The sequence below is a fragment of the Melospiza georgiana genome, chromosome 13 (assembly GCF_028018845.1).
Source record: "Melospiza georgiana isolate bMelGeo1 chromosome 13, bMelGeo1.pri, whole genome shotgun sequence".
NCBI classification, from domain to species: domain Eukaryota; kingdom Metazoa; phylum Chordata; class Aves; order Passeriformes; family Passerellidae; genus Melospiza; species Melospiza georgiana.
This window is the reverse complement of record NC_080442.1, coordinates 10,439,314-10,466,252: the sequence shown is the minus strand read 5'-3', so window position 1 is coordinate 10,466,252 and position 26,939 is coordinate 10,439,314. Positions and strand designations below refer to the sequence as shown.

Here is a 26,939-nt window from a genome sequence, read left to right as displayed (position 1 = left end):
TCAGTATACTGTACAGGACTAATAATTTAAAGCAATTTAGAAAACTGTGATTCAATTCACAAAGTCTGGTATATGGAACAATAACTTCAAAAGCTCTCACAGCTTAATGCACTCATTGTACAGTGCCTTTTAGAATGGATTATCTGTGAAGGCTCTCTATTCCTTTTGTAAAAAAAAAAAGAAGTTCCTCTTAAAAACATATATTTTGTCTCTTAGCAATCCCAAATTAGAGATTTATCAGTTATAACAGAACTAACAAATAGGCAGGTCCTTATCTTCATTTTCTTAATGGCTTAAAAATCTTATTAACTTCAGTGACAACAGCTTTAACTGTGGTCATTGATGCTATTTGTTTTACCACATCTTAGATACAATGGAAATGCAACTATTCCTTTGATACTTGAGTTTAAAGCCCATTTAAAAAGTCATCTGAAGTCTAGCTTCCCTCCTCAAAAAAATTGCAGCACATTATTTTTTAATACATTTTGTCAATGTCTGATCAGATCTTCCATTATTTTTTTAGCACTAACTAAAACTTGTAAAAAAATATTTTTAATGGAATCATGACACCAACAAATGTTCAAAGTACTTTTGAATATTGATCAGATATTGGTCTGATATTCTGTGGCAAGGAGTTCCATATTGCATTTCAAAGCTTTCTTCTAGACTTTGTGACCCACATTCTGTTCTTTCCTAGAGCACCCTATGTTGGTGCAACTGCAGTGAATTTTTATGCTTACTCCTCATTTACTCTTATCAAAGAAAAATGTACTGTCTTCTCATGAAGAACTCAAATCAAACCCTACACCTACATGCTCCTAAACATACAAAATCCATAATTAAAGCAGAACTTAGATTTCCCCTGTTCAGTTTCCATACACCTTAGAGATAATTTCAAGCTGTAAACTGGCAGTACACCCTAAATGTTGGGGTTTCATTCAAGCCTGTTTTTGAACTTTATGCTGAGACACATACTGCTCTTCAGCATTTCTAATATTACTTCCAGGCCTTCAACTACTAGCTTGGATGCTTTCTAAATCCTAGAAAATACACATCTATTGCCATATATACATATAAACATGTGACCATAGTGGTTGCTTTCCATTATTTGTCATTATTCAGCTTATTCAGCTTTAATTAGAAACAGTCTATCTTATTAACTGGGAATATTTTTTTCTGAAAAATAGACTTATTTCCTCCACTGAAGTATAATAAAAATAATTTAATAGAACTAAATCACATAATCTTCTATATAAGGACACAGTCCTTGTACTTCCATTAAGCTCAGCAGGAGTTCTGTTCCTGCATATGGAAGTGTCTGGTTCTGGAAAGAAAAGTTATATAAGAGTAGCACCTAGCCAGGTGTTAAAGACACAACTGGTCAGAAGTGGAAGAAAGCACATATTTAGATGAAGGTTTCATTAGAGTTTGACATAAGCCATGTGTTACCTTTGTAGCCAGCCGACACTCCATTACCCTAATATTGTAATGAGAAGTTGCTGCTTTATTCATTTCAACACAACTGTTAGCAATAACAAACGTTGCTCCACTTGGAAGTCTAACATCAGTTGCCCTCAGTGGACTGAACTCTATCAACTTGGCCTATTGAAAGAAAAATGAATGGTTAGTTTTAATTTACTACTAGCTAACAGTGCACTTAGTTCTATAAATCAAATGCAAATTTGCATGTTTTTTCTCTTGAAAATCCAGGCACAGTTAAGGAAAGAAAACTGACATGAAACAGGAAGAAAAGAGATTTAACCTCATTGGTCAAGTTACACATACACTTCAAACCCTTCCCTGTAGCTGGATTTTAAAATGTTTCCATTAAGTCTTTGGGTTTTTTCAGCATTTTATAGAACCCCACCCAACCTATTTTTCTTGCCTGTTTAAGACAACAGTTTCACTTTGATCTGCAGAGAAGTACCAGGCCTGGCTGAAGCTAATGTGCATGCTCCTAGAAACAAGGGGCTTTGCATTCCCTGCCCCTTCATCACTGTCCATCTCCCCCTCAGTCCTCTCATTTTGCACTGCAGCAAGATTAGTACACTGAGGTACAGTATGGGACCAACATTTTCAGACTGATTTGAGGCAGTGATCATGGTACATACAGACAATCAAACCAAGAAACTAAATAAAACTAAGTGTAAGAACGTAGTTACTGTTTCCTCCTTTCTGACATAAGAGACTGCCTTGCTTCACACATGCTTACACAAGCTGTGTAAGATGTTCCCAACATTTGTGACCTTTTCATGGAATAAGTTAGGCATCCATTAATTAAATAATTCAGGATGTAATGTAATCAAGAGATTAAATTCACATCTGGTTTTTCACTGGGGTAAGTTGTAAATCATGTGCCCTGTTTTGGCTTCTTAGGATAGACTGTAACTGTGCAAGCAGGGACATCTTACTGGTTTTGGCATTGTTCAACCCCAGAGAGTCCCTTGAGCAGCTAGAGTGCTAAATAAACAATGACAAATCTGCTTGTACATTATGTACAGCATATGTGTTACTCCCTGCCATTGAGATTCTGGACCCCATCACAGAATTCCTATCAAGACAGACAGACTTGCTTACATTTAAATATACTCTTTAAGATCTGCTCCATTAGACCAGAATGTACCACTAAGCTGGTCTAGTGTCCTGATTCTGACAGTAGCCATAAATGGCTATTTAGGGGGAATATAAAGATAGAACATATACAAAGCAATCTTTTTAGGAGTATGTTTTTCCAGATTCCCATAAGCAAAGATTACAATGGTTATACTCACACTGGAAGAAACATCTATTAAATTAGATAGCTACATACAGTTTAACACTCTCTTAGTGTATCCACAAAGGTCTTTTTTGAATCCTTTTAAAACTTCTGCCTTCCACAATGTATGGTATTTCTCAATTTAACAATGAATGTTTTGGGAAAAAACCCAAACTTCCTTGTTTGTTTTTTACAAGCTGCTTGCTAATGTCATTGTGTTTCTATTAGTTCTTCGGTTATGAAAAACATTGAATCCTCCATTTACCTTCTCTTTACTTGTTTAGGGAATCTGCAAACTTCAAAGTATCACCCTCAAAGCTTCTTCTTTTCCAAGCCAAAAAGTTTTAAATTGTTCAGTCAATGCTCATATTTTAAAAAATAGCTTTGATAAACCTCAGTGTCCTTTACTGTACTTTTCTCTTTTTTTTAAGATGGGTGGCTCAAGCTTCATTCACCTGCAAATACACTGAAGCAAGGATATTTTTCTGGTTTGTTCACAATTCTTTTCTCATCTGTGCTAACGTTTTCTTTGTCTTTTTGGTCACCACTGCTATATATCAGAAAAGCTTCCACTTACATAATCGTGTCTGTGTATGGTAGGAAAATCTGCTGCTTCCTTCTTTCATTATTCATGTCACTGTGTTTTTACTACTAACAGTAAAAACATGAAGGAAAGGTGTAGAGTAGGTACAGTGATGTGAAATTGAAAATACATGTGTCTCATGATGGCATTAAATGTTTGGTGTAATTCTAGGAAATAGGGGTTTTTTTGTGTAAGGCAATCCAAGACATCTCATTAGGAACAAAAGCTGTAGAGATATAATGCCACAATCATAAGGAAAGTAAAGGTTGTTATGAAACACTACATTAATTCCAATAAAAGTACTTTGACAGGTCTGAGGTTTGAACAGTTGCAGTCCTGTGCACCTTCTGGGACAGCAGATGAACCTCACTGTAAATTCCTCTGCAAGCACTCATGCATTACTTGGCAGGCCCTGTTTATCACAGCTAGTTCACCTTCTGTCACCACATTTAAGACTGCTAAATGCCTTCTACATCAAAATCCAACCACAGAATTGTCTGGAATTAGCAAAACTGGTGAAAAAAAGTCCCCATTGTCTTTGTAACTGAACCTGGCAAAACTTCCTAGAACTGTTTGGTTATAAGAAGTTTCAAGAAAGCATTTTTGTAGTAATTATCCCATTTGCACTGAATACAAGGCATGCCGACCATTCAGATTTCATTATATGGGAAACATTCTAAGTTCAGCATGAATTAGCCAAATAGTGGAACCTGGTGCTCTTCTAGAGTACATCTTTCCCCCACATCTTTTCCTTCGTCCTTGCCATTTCTGATTTTCCTCATCATATCCATTCAAACTTGTCATACTCCCATGTACCCAAGTTTGTAAATTTAATTCCTGATTCATTTGTATACCAATGGTGCTTATACTGCTTATTAGGGTATTCCAGTTTCCAGTCTTGTCTTTCTTCTAGATACTAATGAAGGTATTTTTTTGCTTACATAAATTAATGCTACATTGTTAGCTTAGATTACAAAGGTACACATACAGTTCCTTCTTCTGCCAGAAAAGAGATTGACTGGTCCATTCCTCCACCTTCTGTGCCAATGTAACGTTCGCTCTTTGTGCAAATTTCTGCAAGTTCCACCTGGAAAAATATTAACATGTGAACCTTCAGCCACAGTTAAGGATGATACTTTTATTCTGCTTACATATTAGTGAGAAAACGAAGGAAACAATGTCAGAGTTCTGACACTATTATCTCTCACAAGTCAAATAACACATGCTGCTATCAACCAGGATGCCACATGGCCCCTTTTCCCTTTTTTTCTGAAGCAAAAAAGAACCGACTACCCAGCCTCCAGAGGACCCACCACAGCCAAATGCTTTTCAGAGTATCCTTGTTTAGACACTTAACTCTTGTAGCTGTCCTCCCCCCACCTTCCTTGTGCACTTCATATCCTTCCATCCCAATAGGCAATGATTTGTTGATTTAATTAGATGAGTCCATCTACTTGTGAATCTCAGCTTAGCAAAAAATTGCAAGTTATTATTCCAGATTGTTTTAATGTACTGATTCCGTAATCAGGAATTACTCCAAAACTGTTTCTCACTGCAGATATTCAAGTCAGTGATGCTTGTTGTGTCTCCTTGAGATACTGTACTCTGCTTATCTGAACTAATTCATAGCTGTATGTGATGTGCATTCCTTTGTGCATTCCATTTTGGGTATATCTTTGTGCATTCTAATACCTGCAGGTCAGAGGATACTATGGGAGGGTGAAATATCAATGTCGTAACTGTCAAAAATAATAATTAACAGTAAAGTTTCAGCTATCAGGCTAAGTCAAAACGAAACACAAGAGAAACTTTGGAAAATGGTCAAAGAACATAGAGTAGTCAAAAAGAAGTGGATTAAGAGGAAAGTATTTGTGTCCACCTATTATGACCCCTAGCAGTTTGTTTTTCTAAGCACAAGGTAACCCCAAGGAAGATGGGAAAAGAACTTTAGAAAAGCCACAGGCCGTTTTTCAGTGGCAAAGTCAGATTCGGATTCCACAGTAAGGATGCAGCATTACAGGACTGAAAAAAGCTAAGCAGCAAGACAGGGACACTAGCCAGCACACAGCTGTAAAAGGCAGCAGATAGAGGCAGTAAATCACGATGCTCAGAGAGGTATGTGCAGGGTGCCTGCCTGCTTGCTTGCTCAAGTCCTTTAATGGCCCCACTGACACAGCTGTAAAATTGGTGCTTGGATGAATGTAATCAGGCTGAACTGTTTGCAAATGCACTAACAACCAATTTACTCAGCTCACAGTGCAGTTATGGCCAATAAGCCTTAGGCTGATAAGCAGAAGTTATCAAAAAAACATTAACAAAGTTACTCTAAAACTATGCAGAGTGGATCTCTTTGACTCAAACATAGTAAAAGACAAGAAAAATACCATTAAGGAGAGAACATTGAGAGTACAATCAGCAAAAATACTCTCCCTTTTGGCACTGCCTTTCCTTTGTGTATTTTAAAGATGAGCTGAAACAATGTTTCTTTTATTTTTCTTGAGAAGCCATAAAAACTTTGAAACTATAGAAACATTGTGGCGCTCTCTCTTTTTAACAAAACCCATTTCCCAGGTTAATGAAACTTCATTTTTTCCTCCCTGTCCCATGTTCACTTAAGTCCCGTTTCCAGTCCAAACCTCAGATCTCTTCATCCCATCAATGAAAGTTTAACATCTAGTTACCATATCTCCCTGCTCCACTATGAGCTGAAAATAATTCTGAATTAAATGCTAATGAAGGCAATTATGCTTTTTCCCATTTAAGGCTAAAATACTCAAAAACAGCTCCACAGAAAATAAGAAACCTCCAGACACAACAGTTTCTAGATGCTCACTCCTTTCTACATATGAAGGTGTGCCTATTTAAAACTGTTTCTGTGACATGGGAATACCTGCATGTTTCAGTCAGTTCTGCTGAACCTGCCTTTTGTCTCTCTGAGAACACAGCAATACCACATCCCTAATTGTTGTTGCCACTGGCAGGAGCTTTCAGACTGGAGTTTATGGGTATTACTCACTGTGTGAGAAGAACCATGCTGGCAGATGGGCCGTGTGCACTCAAGTAGGAGCTGTGGCTGTGCAAACCTGGCCTGAAGTACAGCTCCTGAGGTACTCCCAACATAAATTCTGTCCTTGGGTACAGCTGCCTGAGCTATTACTTCATCTGCAGCTGCCAGATACAGCTTGGCAAAGTCAGAAATGGGGCATTTCACTCTTCACTTAGTCTGGCTGCATCTCTATCTCCACATACACATCAGCTACCAGTGGATTGCCTAAATTGTTTAGACTTTATGAGCCTAGGCTTATTAAATGAGTATCAGGAGAAGCCTTGCAGAGGAGGAATGTTAACAATTAGGACAGTGCCACTCCCCTGTCCCTTTACAAGGTCTGGTGAACTGTGCCTGGTTGAGCAGCAGGCCTTGCTGGGTCCTGGCTCTCCAGCTGTCCAGCTGCGTATGCTGGGCAGGCAGTGCTGCTCCAGCTTGAGCAACTTCTGTTTTGAAACTTAGCAAGGATTGGCAGGACCACCAAGTAGTAACTGGCAAGGGTTGCAAAGAACCCTCTCCACAAGACAGCCCAAGGCATCCCTGAAATATTATTTGGTTTCTAATTTAAACGGGCCCTTGCTGACACAGGCTGGCTTTAATACTAGGATGAGAAGCATGTGAATGGAGAGGAAATTGTCATTGTATAGAGAGCAGTTTCTACTTACTATTGAGACAAATGGGCAAATGTTTGCCTTTTGCTAAAATGAGTGAAAGGGCAAAGTTTCATTGGAAACTAATGTGAAGACTAAACTGGAAAGCCTTGTGTACATATTTGATACTTGGAAAAGGATGGCCATATGACTGAAACAGTGAACTGAATTTCAGGAGGTCTGGGCTCAATTTCTAGCTCCACATTAAGTTTCTTGTGAGTCAGGGAAAGTCTCTTTAATTCATCACGGCTCCATTTCCTCAGTAAAATGAGGAGTATCTTCCCCCTCTTTCTAATTAGTAATTGCTACTTGGGATTCCTACATGATAATGCTGTAAATATGTGTGACTTCATTACTAGAAAGTGAAAAAATCCCCATTTTACTATACAAATTCTTAGAGTTTAGACTTCCACGGAAAATATCTCTAAGGAAAAAAGTCTGTGAGAACCATGTAATAAAAGAAAATAGCTTTTGCCTGTCTCAGAGCAATGCCTTGTCTCCATTCAACTTGCAACACCCAGAAGGTCTTTAGGGCAGGGACTGTTTGGATCATCTGCTATTTATACCTTTTGAGTGTATGTCTGTAAAAATACAGAGCTTCTCTGATCCCAGATTTCACTGCATAACTTGGCAACATCTCAAATATCTGCCTGAACAATACCTGAGCACAGAACTTCCTTCTGTATGCACTGAAGTTTCTGCAGAGAAGTAACTCAGAGCATTCTCACAGTCACATTTAGGGGAACTGCACCACAGTTCCCCTGTCAGGCTGGTAGGTTAGAGGGGCCTGACACTTCTTGGCAGACTTCCAGTTACAATTGTTATGTGTATAAAATAGACCATGTTAGCAATTGAGTTCTGCAGAAGTCCTAGAACAGGTTTTCTCACTGAACTCAGGCAGATATTTGTTCCTCATGAGGCACCATGAGAAATACAGAGAATGAATAAACCCCATCTGCACATAGACTCCACTTGCATCCCACACATTTTGATTCATATGACAGACCACTTTGAGCTAGCCACAAAACATAGCTTGTTCTATGCACTCAAGGTTCATTAGCATGCTTTTCCATCCCTAAAGCAGTATTTCAAAAATACTAGTAAATCACAATTTAAATCTTCATAGAATTTTACATAGTTTACTTTAAAAGCATTCCTATAAGGCTGCTGTTATCTTCAACTTAGAGACAGCACAGCACAGATACTTACATGATTTGTTCAAAGTCATGTGAATCAGTCACAAAGATGAAATGAGAATTCAAAACCCTCCCTATTTCCAGCATTGTGGCTTATTCTGTAAGGAATATAGTCTCATGGAAACAGCTGCAGGGTAGATGTAAAATCTTATTCATATAATGGTAAGGAGAAGAGGAACAGAGAGATACTAAAATCATAGTTAAAATGGGTCTGAATAGTAACATTATGACTCTGCAAAAAACCTACTTAGATAAATTAAAAATTTCCTTAGCTCACCTATTGTGAGGTCTACACATATTACTGCCCTCTGAATTTCTGTATTATTGTTTCAGGAAGTTGTTCCAACAGGACTAACTAGACCAAGTAAATGATATCATGCAGACAGTAAGCCCTAAGCTGTCATCTACACTATTAAACAAACAAAGTGATATATTTAATACAGTAATTCAAAAATCTCAAACATCAGGAGATGTTTCCTTTGATCTGACCCCCCCTGCAAAAACCCCCAGAGAACACAACAATCTAGCCAAGAAGGGAAGTGCATATAATCACAGAATATCCTGATGTGGAAGGAACCCCCCAAGGATCTTTGAGTCCCTCTCCTGGCCCTGCCCAGGACAAGCCCCAGAATCCCAGCATGTGCCTGAGCCTGTGCCTGTAAGTAAGTAAGGGCTTGTCAGCTGGATAAATTCATTAACAGACTTGAGTCAGAATAAAAATATAGAATATATGAAGATAAAGACAGCCTCTGTGGATCAAACCAATACCACTTCTAGTCCTGTATCTTGTAATTGAATGTGGGCTCTTAGTATGGACCAAAGGCCAAGTAAAGATCTTATTTCCCCAGGACTTTATGTTGTGATTGGGAGTTCTCTAAGCTGAATATCAGTTCTGCACCCTTAGTTACCAACAACTGATTTTTATATGTGAATTTGTCCAGACTCCCTTTTAACTCATGCATAACTTTAACATGTAGATGATCCAGGAACAAGGACTTCTACACCTTGTCAGGTGAAGAACTGTCTCCTTTTGTTAATTATTAATGTGTACCTGATTAGCTTTATTTCATACCTGCTGGCTCTAAGCACTTGAGGGAGCAACAAACAATGATTGCCACCCACTCAATTCATCATTTGAGGGATCTCTGACCCGTCCTCCTTTAGGTGATTTTTTCCAGAGTCCTAACATGCTTTTTTATGGTGGTCATTCTGTACCTTTAATTGTTCCATGTGGCTTTTTCTTAAATCTTTTTCAGTTTAACTATCTTGGTTGGTAAGAAAGGAGAAAGGCAGACTTCCTAGACACCTTAGGGAAAATGTCACTGTATCATTTGCAATTCTAATGTGACAAATGAGCCACATAAAATGTGTGTTAATTAGTGTTAACATAAACACATTGTAATGCAACCTCAAGCAGTTCAGCACTACTATTCCACCCCTTTCTCTGAGGTTGGACTGCCAGAGTCATTATGTGACCACATCTGTGCAAAGTCCCTTTGTTTAAACCTGGCAGTGACATAGCTGAAGCCAACTGTTCCCTTCTGCAGACTGCAGGGAGGTGGGTGAGTGGGGCAGCTGGGATGGAGACTGGAAATACCTGCAGTTATCCTAGCAGTACCCAGAGCTGCTCCCACTCTGGCTCTGTTCAGCCTCTGAGCACGGGGGAGGGATGAGCGTAATGGGGCAGCAGCAGTAGCTGGCAGGTGAGTAAAACCTTGAAGTCTCCCTGGTGATCTGTCAAGAAACACTAAATATTGCAGCTTTTGAATGCCAGGCCAAATATCATCCACACAAACACTACTTTTATAGCTGTTGGCAAGTACACATGCCAGGTTGGCTGTGCTTCCATGGGAGATGTTTAGAATCAATGAGTTTCATGATATATTAACCTTGGGGTTTTTCTGTTTATCCAACAAAAAAAGATACAGCACAATAAATTCGAATGTCTATAATTAAAACAATATAAAGCCACATCACTAGGAAAAGAATCTCGATACATACAATTCACTAACAAACAATTAAGCTTTAAGAAATTTATGTAAATTAATTACTTAAGGAAGCTGCTCACATGTTTTAGGCAATGTTAGTTGGAGCACTAGGAAATATCTAAAACTAACAGTTTTTAAAAGGTATTTTTTAGGCTGTTTGTTTGAGAAGCTTAATTCTAAAGTCTGTCCAGAATGTATCCTACTGCAGAAGGTAACACCCTAACAGGCAGCTGCCCGCCCTGTGCAGACCTAGGCTAGCTTTTGATCTAAGACTCTACTAACTACCCCTGCTTTTTGTTTGAACAATTTAAGGTTCTCCCTGATAAGGAGCAAGTCAGTCTTGGGTTACGAAGAAAGAAATTACTACCACTTAAATCTGTTTTATCTTTGAGTCACAAGATTTCCTATCCAGCATGCAGAGAGTCTAATCTGGGAAATCATATCAGTGGAGATATAATTTAGTCTGACGAAGAAAGGTTGTGATTTTTTATTATTAGTTGCCTTATGTGTAGTTACTCTAGATGGAGAGATTTCTTCTAATAAGAACTCATCAGTAGCTCTGCATCATGTTACCTTGTTTGGGATTTTTAATGGAAAAAGTGAGTTTTCAGTAAAATGATACTTTTCATTAATATGTGCTTTTCTCTACTTATATTTCAATATGAAACACCTCAAATTCAGGTTTAGATTTACAACTGAGTCTTTTTGGTCTTTCAAGTTAAAGAACTGATAAATTATAGCCCACCCCATACAGCTCACTTGATTCTCTGTTGCCCCATCATTTATTTTACTTTCTATCAGTTTGATGTTAGTGATAATGAGCATGAAGACCTAAATGTAGAAAGGTATTTAGATATCCTAGGAATAATGAAAGTGAACAGATGATCATTTAATTATAAAAAAATTCCTAAAAAATAGAAACCTAATGAATTATTTGAATGAGGACAGATAAGGGAGTTTCACCTTTAGTATTCCTCTTGCTCACAAAGAGGCCAAGGGCCAACTGCTCTGATTTTGACTCATGCAATAATGGGTCTGGACAGTGTGTAAACTGTGACAGAATTTGTCCCTATATAACTGTCACTGTTAATATGTTCCAAATCAGTGATCAATCCCTTTCAATCTCCCACAGCCCTTCAAAGAAGTAAACTTGTGTAAGAGTAAACCCCTTAAAAGAGTAAGACAATTAGTGAGTAGGAGACAGGCAAATATTTGTTAGTAAAACAGAATTAGTGTTGCTTAGTATTTTTTTGGAACAGCTCACCCTACATTACACAGAAACTTGATATACACAAATCCAGAACGACAGCAGCCAAAATAAAGCAATCTTCTCCATAAAATGATAGTATTAAATTACATCTGCCTCAGTGGTTTAATGTAGTTCATTTTGGCCCAAGTTAAGTGTGCTAGATTTTCTATGCACTATAGTGCAATAGTAATGGTAACTAATCTTTAAAATTAAAAAAAAGGGCATTTTTCTTCTTGTTTTAAATTTTATTGTTTGTGACTAGAAGGTCCATGAAGAAAATGCATTTGTTAATATAAGTTATTTTTAGCACTGTCATTTTCAGTGCTCCAGAATTCTCTTCATCATGCAAATTTAAGTAACTGGAGTATTTAAATATCAATTCAGTCAAAAGTGCTGTGCATATATTTACTCCCTCTATGGAAATAGATTAATGGTCCCCCCATGAACATTCCTTAGCATTTCAGCAAGTTAATCTGAAAAGTCAGACACAGTCTGCTGCTTTCCTTTACAACAAATAATGTTGGTAATTTGATGGCAAATGTAGTGTAGATTTTCTGTTAAATTCTACAGAGTTTGGTTCACAACACACAAGACTGAAAATGCAGAAGAAACATTTATAGATAAAGATGAGTATTTTACAGTAAGAAGCAAACATTCTCCATCATATATCATATTTCAACTCTAGTTATACTGTAATTTTTTCCAATCTTTGCACATTTTATATACATATATACAGGTATAAAAATAATTTCTGAAATATAAAGCACTGTGTTTCATTTAGTAAGGTATAAAATGATGCTCAGATTTTTAATGTTATTTTTACCACCAGGAATGCCTTTATTTTTAATATCTCATCTTGACTAGGAATAGGTTGCTGAAAGTTACCATCTGCTTCCAGTTTGCACATAAAATTCCAATTAGCTGAACTTCATATATGTTTTGCAAGGTAATTATGCTTACTTTTTTCCAGAATGGGAATATATTTGTCAGATAGTATCTGGATGTCCTCATAAGCACAGCAATCTTAGCTTGACTTTGTCTGCCCCCTAACATGCTCAAATAGAAGGTTATCAATTAGGTTGATGAGAGATTATGGCCTTTGATTACCACTGCTCTAAAGTACTCTGTTTCCCCTTGATTACAAACATACAGTCAAGCTTAACAAGAACCCTGGTTTTCAGTTCCACAGAGAGAAAGGAACTTTAGCATTTCTCTGTATTAAGAGTACTTTAAAATACAGTATCTATGTGTCATTTTTGTGTAAACAGTTTGGTTTCTTACATAATTATCCCAAGCATGTATCTATCAAAGATTTTGATAGATCAAGAAAATAAATTATAAAAATAAATATTTTGAAAATAAAATAAATTATAATCCAATCCTAAGGAGTATTATCAGCACAAGTTGCTCATTTCAAAGTCACACTACCAGTGTGGATACTCACAGACAGCTATGGATTAGGAGTGGTAAAGGGCTCAACTCAAGCACTTTCATTATTATACAGAGGCTTCAGAAACCAAGCAGAAAGGATTCCAGATGGCCTTTCTATTCTCCCACTGAAACCAGTGACAGTAGCAGGTATAGTAACTGTTGAAATACTGTTTAAAAATGTTTAACACCCACACTCTAATTCATCTGAGCCATAATTTGGGAAAAGTGAAACCAATGGTCACTGTGCCATTACAGGTTAGGTTTAAGTCCTTTTTTCACTCTGTCTGACTTAGCTTTTTCTCAGTCTAGAGAAAGCCAAATATGACTCCCCTTCCTATGCTCAACATTTCATATTAAATTACATAAACCCTATTCCGTTTTGATCTCTTCTTCCCAATAAGTATGTGCACAGACGCCCAGCCTTGATGTAACAGAATGTTAAGGTGGCTGAACAGAGCTTACTTTCACACAATCTAACATTTAACAACAACATTATTATCACATCTTGTTAATTCCTACCACAAAACACAAAGATGGGACAGTTTAGAGCATTATTATGTTTCCTTTACAAAAAGTATCATGTCCTGATGAAAAGTTATACAAAAGATTGATTTTGTAACTGTGAAATAAAAATCACTTTAAAATCAAGAACCACTACTTCTGAGCATTGCTGCTGTTTGAGTGATGCCAACACAGCCTTAGAGTGGTATCCTGTTTGGAGGAGAAAAAGGGATTCTTTTTAAAGATTGCATTCTACATTTTCCATCTTGTTATTTGAATGCTATTGCACTGCTGCAACTGGTTAGCACTGCACATCTGGCTGAATTGTCTTGAGCTGGTATTTTCCCTAACTATTGTGTATGTGTATGATGTTTTTTTTAAAAAAATATTGTATGCACACTGAAACAATGCCCTGTTTCAGACTGCTACACACAATTAGTGAGAGCATGTTTTTTTCTGATTTTGTTTTCAATGTCAAAAAAGTGCTATTTTTAAAGTTAGCCACCATGAAATTCTAGCCATGCTTTTACAATGTTTTTTAATTTTGTGGGGCTTTGGCTCTTAATCTCATAGGCCTGAACCTCACACTGGAAGTGTTATCTCATAAAAGCTCTAAATTTCAACGGCTTTTACTCTACAACAACTATTTTAAACTTACATTTATCAGGAAAAAGAGCATGTAACTAAAATATTCTCATAAAAATAGTTTCACAGAAACAAAACAGATAAATGTTCCATTCAGTAAAAGGTCATTTTTTCATAACTTTGGCTACAGAAGCCCTACAATTCAGCCAAATTTGATTCCAAAGCCAAAAGTTTCCTGTCTTCCTGCTACAAACCATCACATTAAGATTTTGCAAAGTCCATCAGACTAGTGAGGGGCAAAAAGTCAATATTTTCTCATAAAATTACCATCATAACCAAATATTGTTACTTATAAATAACACAATTTACAAGTTTCACAACTAAAACATTTGGAAAAAAAAAGATGGATGGGAGGGGTAAAGTGATATTTCTTATTTAAAATAAACAAACACATAAATATCCAGAGCCTTAAAAATGCACGGTCCTGGTTAGCTTTCAAATAGAAAGGATCTGGAAGGCCCCTACTTGTGCTCAGCTAAAATTTCCCTGCCATGGGGGAGCTCCCTGCTGACACAGAGCCAGCAGGACTGGATCCTGCACAGATCCCATCTGACACCAGCACAGGATGCATTAGGAGCTGGCAAGAAGTGGCCAGAGCACGTTTTATTCTTCTGAGGACTCACATGCCTAAATTGCACTAATTTGTACTCTGACTAGCCCTGCCTTTTACCAGGCAGTTCTGCTAGGCTAAGCACAAATCCAGTGCAACAGAGACTCTGGATTTAGCTACATATAAGAAGTCTCTAATGGTAAATCATAAATTAGCAAAAAACACTGAATGAGTTTTTACTGTCCTGTAAGATTTGGGGCAACTTAAAGCCTGAACAAAAGCAATCAGTCTTCAGAGCTGTCACCCTCTCTCCTAAGCATGACAACCAGGTGCCTTGGTTTATGCAAGCATTCAAAACCTTGGATATGTTCTTAACTGCTCCTATAGAAGCTATTAGAAGTCTCATCTGTACATTAATTGCTCATTTTTCATCGTAAGTGCAAAATATCTGGCTGCAGGCAGCAGGGTTTCCTGACAAAAATGTGCAATTGTGTCTCTTGTGTTTGTCCAACTGTATTTCAGACACAAGCTTAACGTTCAGCACATTTTTCAACTAGCAAAAAGAGGATTGAACAGGACACATGAGGAGAAGAAAAGACACTCAGTGGAGTCTCTGTCTTCCTTCTGTTCTTCCATAATTTTCTACGAAAATGACAGAAGGAGTTTTGCACCTTTCTTTACAACAAATTTGGCATAATGCTGGCTGGCACTCCCAAGCTATGTGTAGGTTCAGCCCAGGATACACACTGTGTCATTTGTTCTCTGAAGAACACTGTGCAGAATTGGAATAATGAAAACCTGGCTTCTAGTTTTCCAGATACAGGTTTTTACTGCCTAGTAAAATCTGGGCTTTCTGACCTCTGCCAGTTTTATGTTTGTGCAGATACCAAATTTCTGAACATGTGCACACCAGTGATTTTGTTGTTCCCAAGCTTCACTCTTGAGATGACCACCATCAGTGCTGATCTGTGGTAGGACCATCTATGCAAAACCAGAAGCTTCTTGTCAGGCCAGGTACACATTCAGTCACTTCCAACCCTTTAATTACAGTCTCACTTGTCCAAGAAGGATCCCCAATTCTGTGTTTTCATCTACCACTGCTCTCAGCTCCCAAACCAGAGCCTCTCTTACAGTGTCCAATCCCTTACTGACCTTTGATTGGACACCAACACAGTCAGGGTGACAGTAACTGAAGCCACATCCTCCTACCTAAAAGGCCTCCCTGCCTCCCCAACCCTGCTCCCTTCTGCCTGAGTCCTGCCTGATGCTCCTGAAGGCAGCCCTGGGAGCTGGGCAATGTGGGATTGTGCACTCGCTGCTGAGAGCATTCCTGCAACTGCAGCCTCAGAGAGAATCTCAACAGATCAGCAAAAACCTTCTGTGTGGATCTGTTCACCTCATGGCTCAGAGAAGTGCTTGTTACAAGCAGAGTTAACAGCTGCCATCATCATGTGCCACTTTCAGTTGGCTTTGTACCACAATTTGGGAATGTCTGTCTTAGACAATAGGCACAAATATGTGTAACAGTCACATTTAGATCTGTTCTTTTCTCTTCCTGACAATGCTCTAATTTAAGATCCTAGTTTCACTTAACCAGACATTTTTAATGGAGAGAACTTCATTCCCATATGGCACCTTCAAGGACCATGACTCCTCCAGAAATCTGTATTACGCAAGCCAAACAGTGCTAACAGTTGTACTGCTAACAGGTCACATACTTGGGGTTTGTTTTTAGACTAATGTTTGTTTAAAAGTGAGGAATACATTTTGGATTGTAAATATGTGTTCCAAAAAAACTGTGAAGAGAATAAGGAGAGTCAGATGGAAGAATTTTACCTCTACTTTGTGCTGATTACATAATTTATCAAGAAATTGTTCCACAGGCCTCCAACAGATGCTCTGTTGTTAAAGCCATGAAAAGTCATTCAGGGAGAGAGTAAAGCCTCGGGGGTGTGGTCCACATGCTTCAGCACATATATCCTCAGCCCTGGCCTGCAGATAGCACATCTGGTCCAGGCATGGACCTGATGGTTGGCCAAGATACAGGCTTACAATAATGCTCCTTTTTTCAGCTTTAATGTAAGCCTGTTTTCTTGCCAAATTCAAATCCTGCCAAAATTTGGCCAAAGATGTTTGCTCGATTGTGCAATATCTTAAGTTTATATCCAACAACTCTTTGCAAAAACAATTGTATCGTGTTTTTAATGTTTACAGGCATTAACAATATTTAATTTTAAGTAGAATTTTACTGCTGACACTCTCGTGTTTTACAGTAAATTACCTTAGAAAGGGTTTTTCCATTAGCTCTGAGTGTCACGAGTCCTGCACAGCACACCAAAGCACTGGAGCTAGAGAGACCAGAACTTGGAGGGATGGTTCCATCGAGCAGACAATTCATTCCAGTTGGGTTATTGAGACCAAAATGTTCCTAACAATGAAAAAATAAACAATCTCAGTTTCAAGTACAGACAGGCTCAGGCTTGCAATTATCTGATACTTAGAAAGAGAATCCTTCTGCTGAATTGCTGGAAGCAAGGACCTGCTTCTGGTATCTACAAAATAAAGCAAAACCAAAATTTTCATTCTGTTCCTTAAGAACAAAGCCAATGGTGGGGCTTCAGCCAGAGGTATGTCTGCAATGGCTGTACACAAACATATAACTACCCCAAGCAGAACTCAGGATGGGCTGCATGCCCAAGAATTCACCAAGCTTCGTGGGTGGGTTTTGCAGCAACTGGCTCTGCTTTGAGCTGCGGTGGTGACAATGCAAAGTTACCACTCCTTTTATACCCTACTTTTGTCCTTTTCTCCACAGCTCTTCATTTAGGCACCACAAAGAGCTCAAGGCCCACTTTATGCTTCACTTCCGAGGCTGGCACGTGGTATTAGGGAGCCACATGACACTGAGGGGGAACCAGTAGCCATGCAGGGTTTTCAAAGCAGATACTTGTGTCCTGAAGCACCCACAGGACTGACACTGGGAAAACCACAATGGTACTTAAGGAGCTCTGTGCTTTAGGGTCACAAAGACACACCTACCAGTGGGGATGTTCTCTGGCATGCTATTTTTTGAATGAAGTTTAAAATATTCTAACATACATGAGAGATACCACAGATGAATGCAGAAGTCGTAAATCCTCATGTACATACTCTTTTAAATATTCTTTAGTTGCTTTTTCTTTTTATTTATAATCACTTTTATATACATTTCTCTCTGCTATTAGTTTGAAACAAACATGCAATACTTATTAAGAAATGATTGTATATGGGGGGTATACGAATAGCTAACTTCTGATGCAATTTACACGTCAATACACTGTTACAGTGCCAATAATCAGAAAAAATAACAGCATTTCCATGAAGAAATGTTCATCTTGAAAAGATTTCTGATACTTCTCCTGAAACAACTTCAACCATAAATATCAATGGTAGAGATCAGCAAACACAAAGAGCCTCCTTTAAAGTCTTCTACCATCACTTCAGATTATATTTTGAATTTCCTGTTTTACAAATAAAGGAAATTCATATCTAGCATGCTATTGCTGGCCATGCCCCTTCATGAAGAACACTAGACAGGCTTGTTCATAAACAGAAAATGCTTGAGTAACCAGAAACTGATCCACAGTTTCTGGATCGTCTTGAATGTGAATCAGGCTCGCAGACTTATCACGCGATGTTTAAATAGAAAACGTACTTCAGTTTCAAAAATGAAAATGGATTTTGCCAAGTTCTGCAATAGTTCTGTCCCAAAAGGATAGCATGCTCAACTTAATATAAACAGATTATCCCGCTGGACCCTCTGAGTACTTGTATTTCAGACTTTCTTAAGTCTGTAACATTTATGCTTATTTTCTGCCAGTACCAGAGTCTGCAAACCTGCTTTGCAAATTAACCTTCAAGTATGAAAGCTTGTCCTTAGGAAACAGATCTCAGTAGCAGACTGCAAAATAAATAAAGTCAATTGGTCATGCAAGCCTTAATATAAGAAAGGATATATTGTAAAGAAACCCAATCTATATCTCTACATTCAGTGCAGTTTAAATGCCTGTATTACTGAGCAATGCAAAATTGAAAATACTCATGTTACTGCATGAGTAATTTATTTGGGTCTATGCTTAGGAGCAGGGGGCGGTTTAGGACCTGTGAATTGTAATAAAGTGATTTGTGGCACTGATTGTTCTGAATATTGTATTTTGAAGACTTCAGTGGCAGGTGTGAGGTAGGCTTTTCAGCAGTCTGCAGTCCTTATCCATTGGAACATCCTGTGGGGTGACCTAGACAGCCTATCCTAAGGAAAACTTCATGTGCTTTAAAAAGCACATTTACCCATAATTTGGGCTGGGCTGGAACAGGCAACCTGTTCCTGACCTGCCATCACTGTTTATTCCATCTGCCCTTCCAGAAATATCATTAGATGGACATCAAGCAGAGAAGACACCTTTTTTTTTCCCCTCAAAGGGCCATGAATTCTGTGAATCCTGCACCTCACCTGCAAAGAGCAGGTGAGATTTGCAGGAGCCTCGATGGGGAGTTAAGGCTGCCTCCCAGGGCAGCAGTGAGGAGCAGCACCTGCTTTCCCCTGGGTCTTGGGGCCAGGCTGCAGAGGGAGCTGCCCAGGGAGACAAGGCTGGAGTGGGCAGACAGGAGAATGTCTGGGAGGTTGTGCTCCTGCCTTTTCTGTAAGTGTGCCCCCTTCTGCACAGCTGCACTTTTAACTCAGGACATTCTGAAAATCCCATTCAAATTTCAAACCCTGAAAACCATGATGAGTAATGGTTCTTAATGAATTATTTCTTCTGTATGCTGTTTACTTGGCTTTTGCATTTTCTTTTGCCTATTGCATGAATCAGCTTCACTCAGCTGTTGTGCACAAATTACAGGTTTTCAGCTTTAATGCAAGTTCATTGTTTTTAAATGCTTCAATGGAAAGAAAAGGGTTAAGATATGGTCTTCATGTCCTGAAAAACAAACCTCTAAACCTTTTTCAAAGCAGATTTTAATTAAAGAATTCCATTGGAAAGCATTCCTTTTGACTTCAAAATCCAGACTTGTCATCCTGATAATGTTTGATCACGACTTTCCAAAGCAATTATTTGCTATTGTAATTTGTTTTATAGAGATGAAAATAGTGCTCTGCCAACATTTTAAAGCAAACCAAGTCATATCTCCTCATCAAGTTTTAACATTAAAATACTTAACTTTATGTTAAAAAAAAAGCTGTAGAATGCAGGAAAACATTTCAAGGGCAAATAGGTATTCTTGTTGTATTTTACTTCTACATTAATTTCATAAATTAAATGGATTTGGCTTACCTGAATACCCTTCAGTCCACACAGGAAGTAGTTATGCCACTGAGGTTTGGTTTTGTTAATCTGAATGTTATTAACACTAGTACTGAAATCCCTGCAAAAACAGAAAAACCTTAAGGCTTTAATTTGTATTAAATTTAGTTTGAAAAAACACGGCTTGTTACTGCCACCTGCTGATGGAAAAAACTGGCTTGATGGTTTTCAGTGCAATGTTTTCAGGCTTGGTTTCTTGTTTGATCTTTTTACATATCTTCTTTATTAATCATTTCTATATGGTTATTTTAGATGAAAGCATAAGAATTCTTGAGCAAGTATAAAGAATATATTAAATAAATCCAGAAATTAAGCTGCCTTTGACATCCTTAATTAAGGCAGGATGCCTTCTATCATGTATGTGTATGCTATCATGATTTCTTAGAAGTGGAAATTCAAATAATCATATCTGTCAAACCATGACTAGAGACAGATAAACCTCAGGCTCTCTGGCAATTCCTGCTCAGGATTTCATCTTCATTACCTTTGCTCTGAATGGCACTTCACTAAAACAAGCCTAATGCTCCAGATTTATATTATGTATGTTACAAGACAAAAATATTTAGTTTAAATATTTTATCTGTTTCCTCCCAGATAATTCCTACTCCACCTTTCTTTCAAAGTAATAAAAATACTGAGCTTGAATGTTCCTAAAGAACAGCCAGGTACTGTCAAAATGTGCATGGGTGACACACAGAGGCCTCAGGGAGGTGCAAGTGTTTTGGCAATCTGTACCCTTGAACATCCAGGAATTTCATCTGCTTGATGTTGTGACAGAAGGTGCCCAATGCATAAACAGCAAAGGCACTGAGAACAGCAAGAAATCAAATTAAAAATATTCAAAAGTTCCAGACTAACATGTGCTCTACAAGGCAAGGTCTGCTAAAAAATATGAACAGAGGCAGCTGAATTCCTGGAAATATTTAACAGGAATAAAACCAGTTTCAAGAAATAATACTTCAGGGGATAGTCTGTAACTCCTAAAAGGATGGAATTTTTCTTTTTTACACTGGTCTTAGTAAAGTACATAGATTATTGATTTCCTGGGTTTATTTTTGTCCAAATGGACAACACTAATTAATTCTTGTAATGGATACCTGTGAAAAGATGTTTTTATCAGTTGATTATTCTGTTACCCATGGAGAAAAAGTTATACAAATCTAAAGCATCTTTAGATATTCAAGTTCAACCTTAATTACAGAGCATCAGCTTGGTGTGCAGTTTAATGTGTAAGCTGCTATCTTAGTGCCACAAACAGGATTTTATCAGCAGTGCAGCAGCAAAGATTGCACAAAGCTAGAATAAGAAATTACCAGGTTTTGCTGAGGAACATAAAAGATATGAAAGGGAGTATTGAGATTAGAGTACTAAGGAAGTTTGAGAATGGCTGTAAATTCTTCCAGTTTGAGATTCATGTGTATTTAGAATGATCTCCAAGAGAATAAAATTTGCTTATGGTTTTTGAATAAAATAACCCCCCCACGAGGTATTTGTAAAATAGAAAATACTTGTCATAAGTAATGAAGATTTTTAAATTCTGTGTTTGTTTATGCTTGCTTCCTACAATAATCCTAAATTATTGTTGTAAAAAACAAGGCTGGTAGAAAGCAATGGATGAAAGTGATTGAGATAAAAGGAATCTTAAGTCTTCTTTGCCTCAAAGAATTCTAAAATAATTTACCTTCATAATTCATTTTACCCTCTCAGACAGAGTAAAATTTCAATGAACAAGAAGACACATATTTTCTGGTTCTCAAGATAAAATAAAATAATGACTTCTTAAAATGCATTTTGCTATTTTTTGCAATCTTCTCACATAGAAAATGGAAGAAAAATATGGCGTTGATTTTGGCAGGTTTTATATTAACATAATTTACACAAACACAGAATGCTGGACTGTCAAAATTCCCAGAATCCTTAAGTCTATTTTTTGTTATGATGTTCGGTTTTTATAAAAAACAATTCTTAAATATCCAAGTTTTATCTTAAATCAGTAAATGTTTAGGCTTGCCTTTGAACCTCCTACTGAAAATTAGGCCATTTAAGATCAGAACTTTATAACAAAATAAAATAAAATATTGGGGAAAACATACCCATGAGATAAAAGTACTCTGATATTGTCTCTTCCAACCTTTCAGTTTTAAAGAATGCTTGGGGGAAAAATGCCAGTTCTCCATAACCAGACATAAAAACTTCAATTTTTCTGTATAATTAGAAGAGACAGGATTTTTAAGTAGTGTGTCTGAGGTGGTTTTTACTGCTTGAAAAGTAAATAATCCTTAGTTTTGGGAGATCAATTTGGCTCTTTCTCACAGAACCTTATTGTCTTGTCAGTCTGGTAGTTTATCTGTTTGAGTCTTCTGTACAAATACCCTGATTTAAAAACAAACAAACAAAACTTTCAGGTTTTGTCGTGAGGTGGAAACGGATTGGTAATTACCATCCTCTGGTACTTCTGAAGGCACTTTGAGAAGTATAATGTCAGATATTCTCTCTACACATACTTCTCAATTACAAAGATGTTTTGTGAAGGGAAGGTATCAGGAACTTCAAAAGAATGTAAGTTTTGAATACCTTTTTAGTCCCAATAACATAAAAGGCATGAGATCAGTTGAGATAATTTATGATAAAAAACAAGCAGGTGTTTTTCTAGCAAGCTGTTCTCTGTTCTATCTCTACTAAAAGTTAACATGAACTATCAGGGTGGAAGAGTGTTACAGAACTGTTCCACATTTTACCAGTTCACAAAATAAGAATGAAATAGGAAATTGTAATTCTACAGAGGATTCTGGTTAGTCCTTGGTCACCAAAGGCCTATAGATACACATTCACCACAGGCATAAATCCACCAGTGTAACAGGCTGGGAAAAAAAAGACATACTGTCATCAGTTTTGTTGTGTGGTGTAACATTCAAAGTGTTGAAAAATATTTCTTTGTTATGAAATTATGGACATGTTTTAGCTTTGTTTTTAAGCAACAGTGTCTCAACAAAACCAAGATGCTTAATGCTGTGTTATGAGATCTTTTCTTGGTTTATGGTTTAAAGCATATGATTTTAAACTGAAACCAGGACAGATGTAAAACTACAATGACAGTGTGTGCAATTTAATTCAAAGGCTGTAATTCTACATTTTGCGGAACTGTCCTGAGAAGGCCATTTCAATTGCAATATAAGGCACCAAAGCTTGAACACCAAGTGAAAACGTTTACCTTTTCATTACTGCTTTATTTTGTGTTCACTATTACAACTTGTCCTAGTCAAAACTATTGTAATTCTGAAGCCATTGTCTCTTGCAGAATGGTTTTGCAACACAGCTTAAGCCCTGGTGGGAGGTTGCAGTTGAAGACAGGGAAAGGTCCCACGCACACCTTCCATTTCCCTTCCCTGTTCACCACTGCTTGTTCCCACTGTTTACCCCAAGTCAGCTTTAGTGCTGAGTGCATGGCAATTCACTAAAATGCCAGAAAATTATCCAAGCAAAAAATGGGGAATAGTGCACTTTACCTTAAGATCAAACAAGTACTCCACATTGCTAAAAGGCAGAGGCTGAGTTGATCTTAGAAGCAGGTACAGGGAGACTAGAGGTAAAAGAAGCCAAGCCATTGCTTTTTGCCAGTGGCAAACACTTAATTCAGCCCAGCTATAATGTGAAAACATATTCCACAAAGTGAAAAATCTCTGAGTATTTATACTTAGCATGGAAGTAGAAATTCCTTTGAACTGTCTTAGTCACAGGCAGCAGTTCAGAATATGTTTATAACAAACTGAGTTTCAAGCAGGAATATGTGCTCAAGTATTTCCCACTTTTGACAGTGTGCTCCTGTCCCTGTGCTGCCACACACTGTGCTTTCAGGAACTAATTTACCAATTAAACCAATGGTTCAATAAAAATGGCTTAAACTAAGCTTTTGCTGATTCTCATTTTTGCAAAATGCCCACAAAAGCTCATGTGGGTGAGTGACCTGATCTGAACTGCCATGCAACTACACAAATATCAGTCTGTGACAAAGAGGCAGGAAAACGTGCCTGAAGTTGAAAAGAGTGGCAGGATTATTTCCCTATGTTCAGCACTTGTGAGACCATAGCTGGAATATTGCATCCAGTCCTGGGGTTTCCCAATACATGAAAGACACTGGCAGGGAGTTCAGCAGAAGGCCAACAAGATTATTTACAAGGGATCTTCAAAGGTCCTTTCCAACTTAAATTGCCCTCTAATTCTATGAACAGCTGTGGAGGAAGTGGAAGTGAGGGAATACAGGTTTTTTGAGCCAGGATTGTTGCTAAAGCTGTTGTGCTGTGAAAACACAGGCCCAGGTTCTCCAGAGCAGGGGAGTGTTACCTTACTTTTGCAGTAATTGATTACAAAACATTTCACTCCCTTCTCCAGGGGACATGGAGCTGCTGCCAGTTATGGAGATTATATCATGAAAGATGAGATAAAAGAAGGGAGGACAGAATTGCAGAGTTTTAGAAGGATTGAAAAATCAGAGGCCTTACAGAGTAATATGAACAAACAGGTGGGAGACACAGCAGCTGCAAAGCTATTGCTCTGAACTAATAGACATGGCATGGAGTCAGTCTGTGGGATTCCATCTGCTGATATAAATTGTTTACACAATCAGACTCTCTATTGCAATGGAAGTCTGTCAGATCTCTGAAAAGGTAAACTGTATTGCAATGCATGAAGAGGTTCATAAAAAGTAAAGAATAAACAAAGTAATTACATACAAGTACGAAGAATTGGTATTTGCCAATTGCACAACTTGAGTTTGTGTAGGTTCTACTGCAATCAGGATATCTTGTTCTATAGCCATGGGGAGCACAGCATAACCACAGTAGTCTATGTGTTCTCCTAGCAAAGAAACAAAGAAAATATTTTGTAATAATTCTTTCTAGAATAGCAGTAACACAATTTCTACAGGGCTTCAGTGTTGTTTACTGGATGAGACAATTTCTTACTGTAGTTTCAACTCCTATTACCTAAAGTTTGGGGTATGTTTCTTCCATTTCTTATTACTTCACAAAAGCTTTTTGTTTCTTTAGTGATTTTTATCTATTGCACCTGTTTATAAATGTTTGTATTTTAACACTGGCTTACAAAAGTTCTAAAAAACCCCCACCATGTAGATTACTGTCCAAGAATGAGAACTGTGTTGTATGTACAATTTCTGGACCTTTTTCCAAGAAGATAACTACTATATTTAAATAATTATTAATACAGTTGCATACAACATATAAAGTAACATTCAAATAGAAAATGTATGTAGTAAACATCCTCTCCCTTGGGAATAATTCCCAGTTACCATATGCTGTCCATTTAGTCTATATGAGATGTTCACACAACACTGAGATAAAAATTAACATCAACTGCATAATAAACTAATTGACTTTTACAGCTCTGTTTCTCAGGATCCTTTTACTGCATCTTCAAATGTGTAGGATTATTTTAAGCAAGAAACTCAGCTCCAGGGAGAACACAATGCTAATATGGACAGAGAATCTAAAAAGTAAGGCTGCTATAGAAATAAAAGTAAGTCCAAAACACAAAATAATTGTGACTCTCCAGTCTGCCAGTGAATCACACCCACTATTTTAAGTTCTGTGGACACATCTCTATGGAAGAGTAAATAAGAGATGATGGTAGAATAATTTTATGCTTTATCATGTATATTGCTGTGGGGCTGGTTATATTTGGTAACTTTAATTGATTAAAAAAAAAAATAAGCTGGCAAGTTACTCCAATTTTCAAAATCATCACTACTGTCTATGAATGTTTTTCTCCAAAACTGATATCCATGTAGAGTTGTTTATAATAAGATACAGTAAAATCTACTAAATTATATATGATTTTCCATTTATCACAAGAAACTTCTCTGAAAAAATAAAATTAAGACCAGCATTTTCATTCTGTGTTTTAAACTACTAGGTTTCCATGATGACAGATGAAGTAAAACAACATAAGGTTAATTTTTCTCTTTTACCTATTAAGTTGACTCGTCCTGGTGCACGAGCATAAAACTTGGGAGCTGATCCAAACTTTGATATAAACATCTCCTTCAGTTTCTGCAATCTGAAAGGCAGGTTAGAAACATTTAGAAGGGCTATATTAGCATAAAAGGCAGGAAGCTTCAATGCTTCTTGAAGCAAATTCACTTCAGCTTTCTGAAGTATGTGGAGTTTTCTCTGCTACCTCAGGAGTGACATTAAGCTGGTTATTTCTGCTTTTCACATAACATTGAAGACTCTACTTAGATTTTGATTTTTATCAATTTTCCTATTTGGCATGCCCCATCTTTGTATAAATAAACACACAAAGAACTAAAATTCCAAGCATCAGATTATCCCCTTGACTTATGACAGTATTTACTCCACAGGATTCCAGCAAAAGTACATCAGGTTTTCCTCCAGATTTTAGAGGCGTCTGTTGTGCTACTGAAAGTTCAAAGCAAATAAACTTTGTCATATTGCATTACTTCCTGCAACTGTAAAGGTACCAACCTTCTGCCTGATGTTTGCTAAGTTGGAATACTTTAGTGTGTCATGCAGAACAGTAGGAAAACAAGGGCTGAGAACAGATGAAGCCATTTATTTTAGTGAGGCATAAGAAACTTGATAGTAATTCGTTTTGAAACTACCTTAAAGCAAAATTTTAGTCCACTGACAAAAATCTAGTAACAGGAACCCTGGTAAGGTTTCTACATTTAATCTACCTCTAGAACTGGAAGCCTAGTTAAGGCAAAGTAGAAGTAAGAAGACTGCAATGAGAAACAGATGTTAGAAAATTCCACAATTACTTTGTTTCTACATCTTTGTAAAGGCTGTGTTACTGTTCAGCTACGTGTATGCAAATGTTTCATAAGGTTTTTATAAATGGAAATCTACAAAATATGATTTGTTGTGATATTTTTTAACACATCTTTCAGTACCTATCTTTGTGCTCTGTTACAAAGCTGTATTAGGTGTGTGATTTCCCCTTCTGATAATCTCCCCTACTATTGACG

At 37.4% G+C, this 26,939-nt stretch overlaps 1 protein-coding gene across 1 annotated transcript in view; it reads right to left on the bottom strand.

Annotated features, from left to right (window-relative positions):
* Positions 1-26,939, bottom strand: part of GALK2 (galactokinase 2) — a 46,786-nt gene that overhangs the window by 18,609 nt on the left and 1,238 nt on the right. Inside the window, exons 2-7 of the mRNA XM_058033777.1 lie at positions 25,920-26,008; positions 24,667-24,790; positions 19,907-19,997; positions 16,876-17,022; positions 4,327-4,425; positions 1,450-1,602 (exon numbers count right to left, since the gene is read on the bottom strand). Of these exons, the coding sequence (XP_057889760.1) occupies positions 1,450-1,602; positions 4,327-4,425; positions 16,876-17,022; positions 19,907-19,997; positions 24,667-24,790; positions 25,920-26,008 (703 nt within the window). The remainder of the gene's footprint in view (positions 1-1,449; positions 1,603-4,326; positions 4,426-16,875; positions 17,023-19,906; positions 19,998-24,666; positions 24,791-25,919; positions 26,009-26,939) is intronic.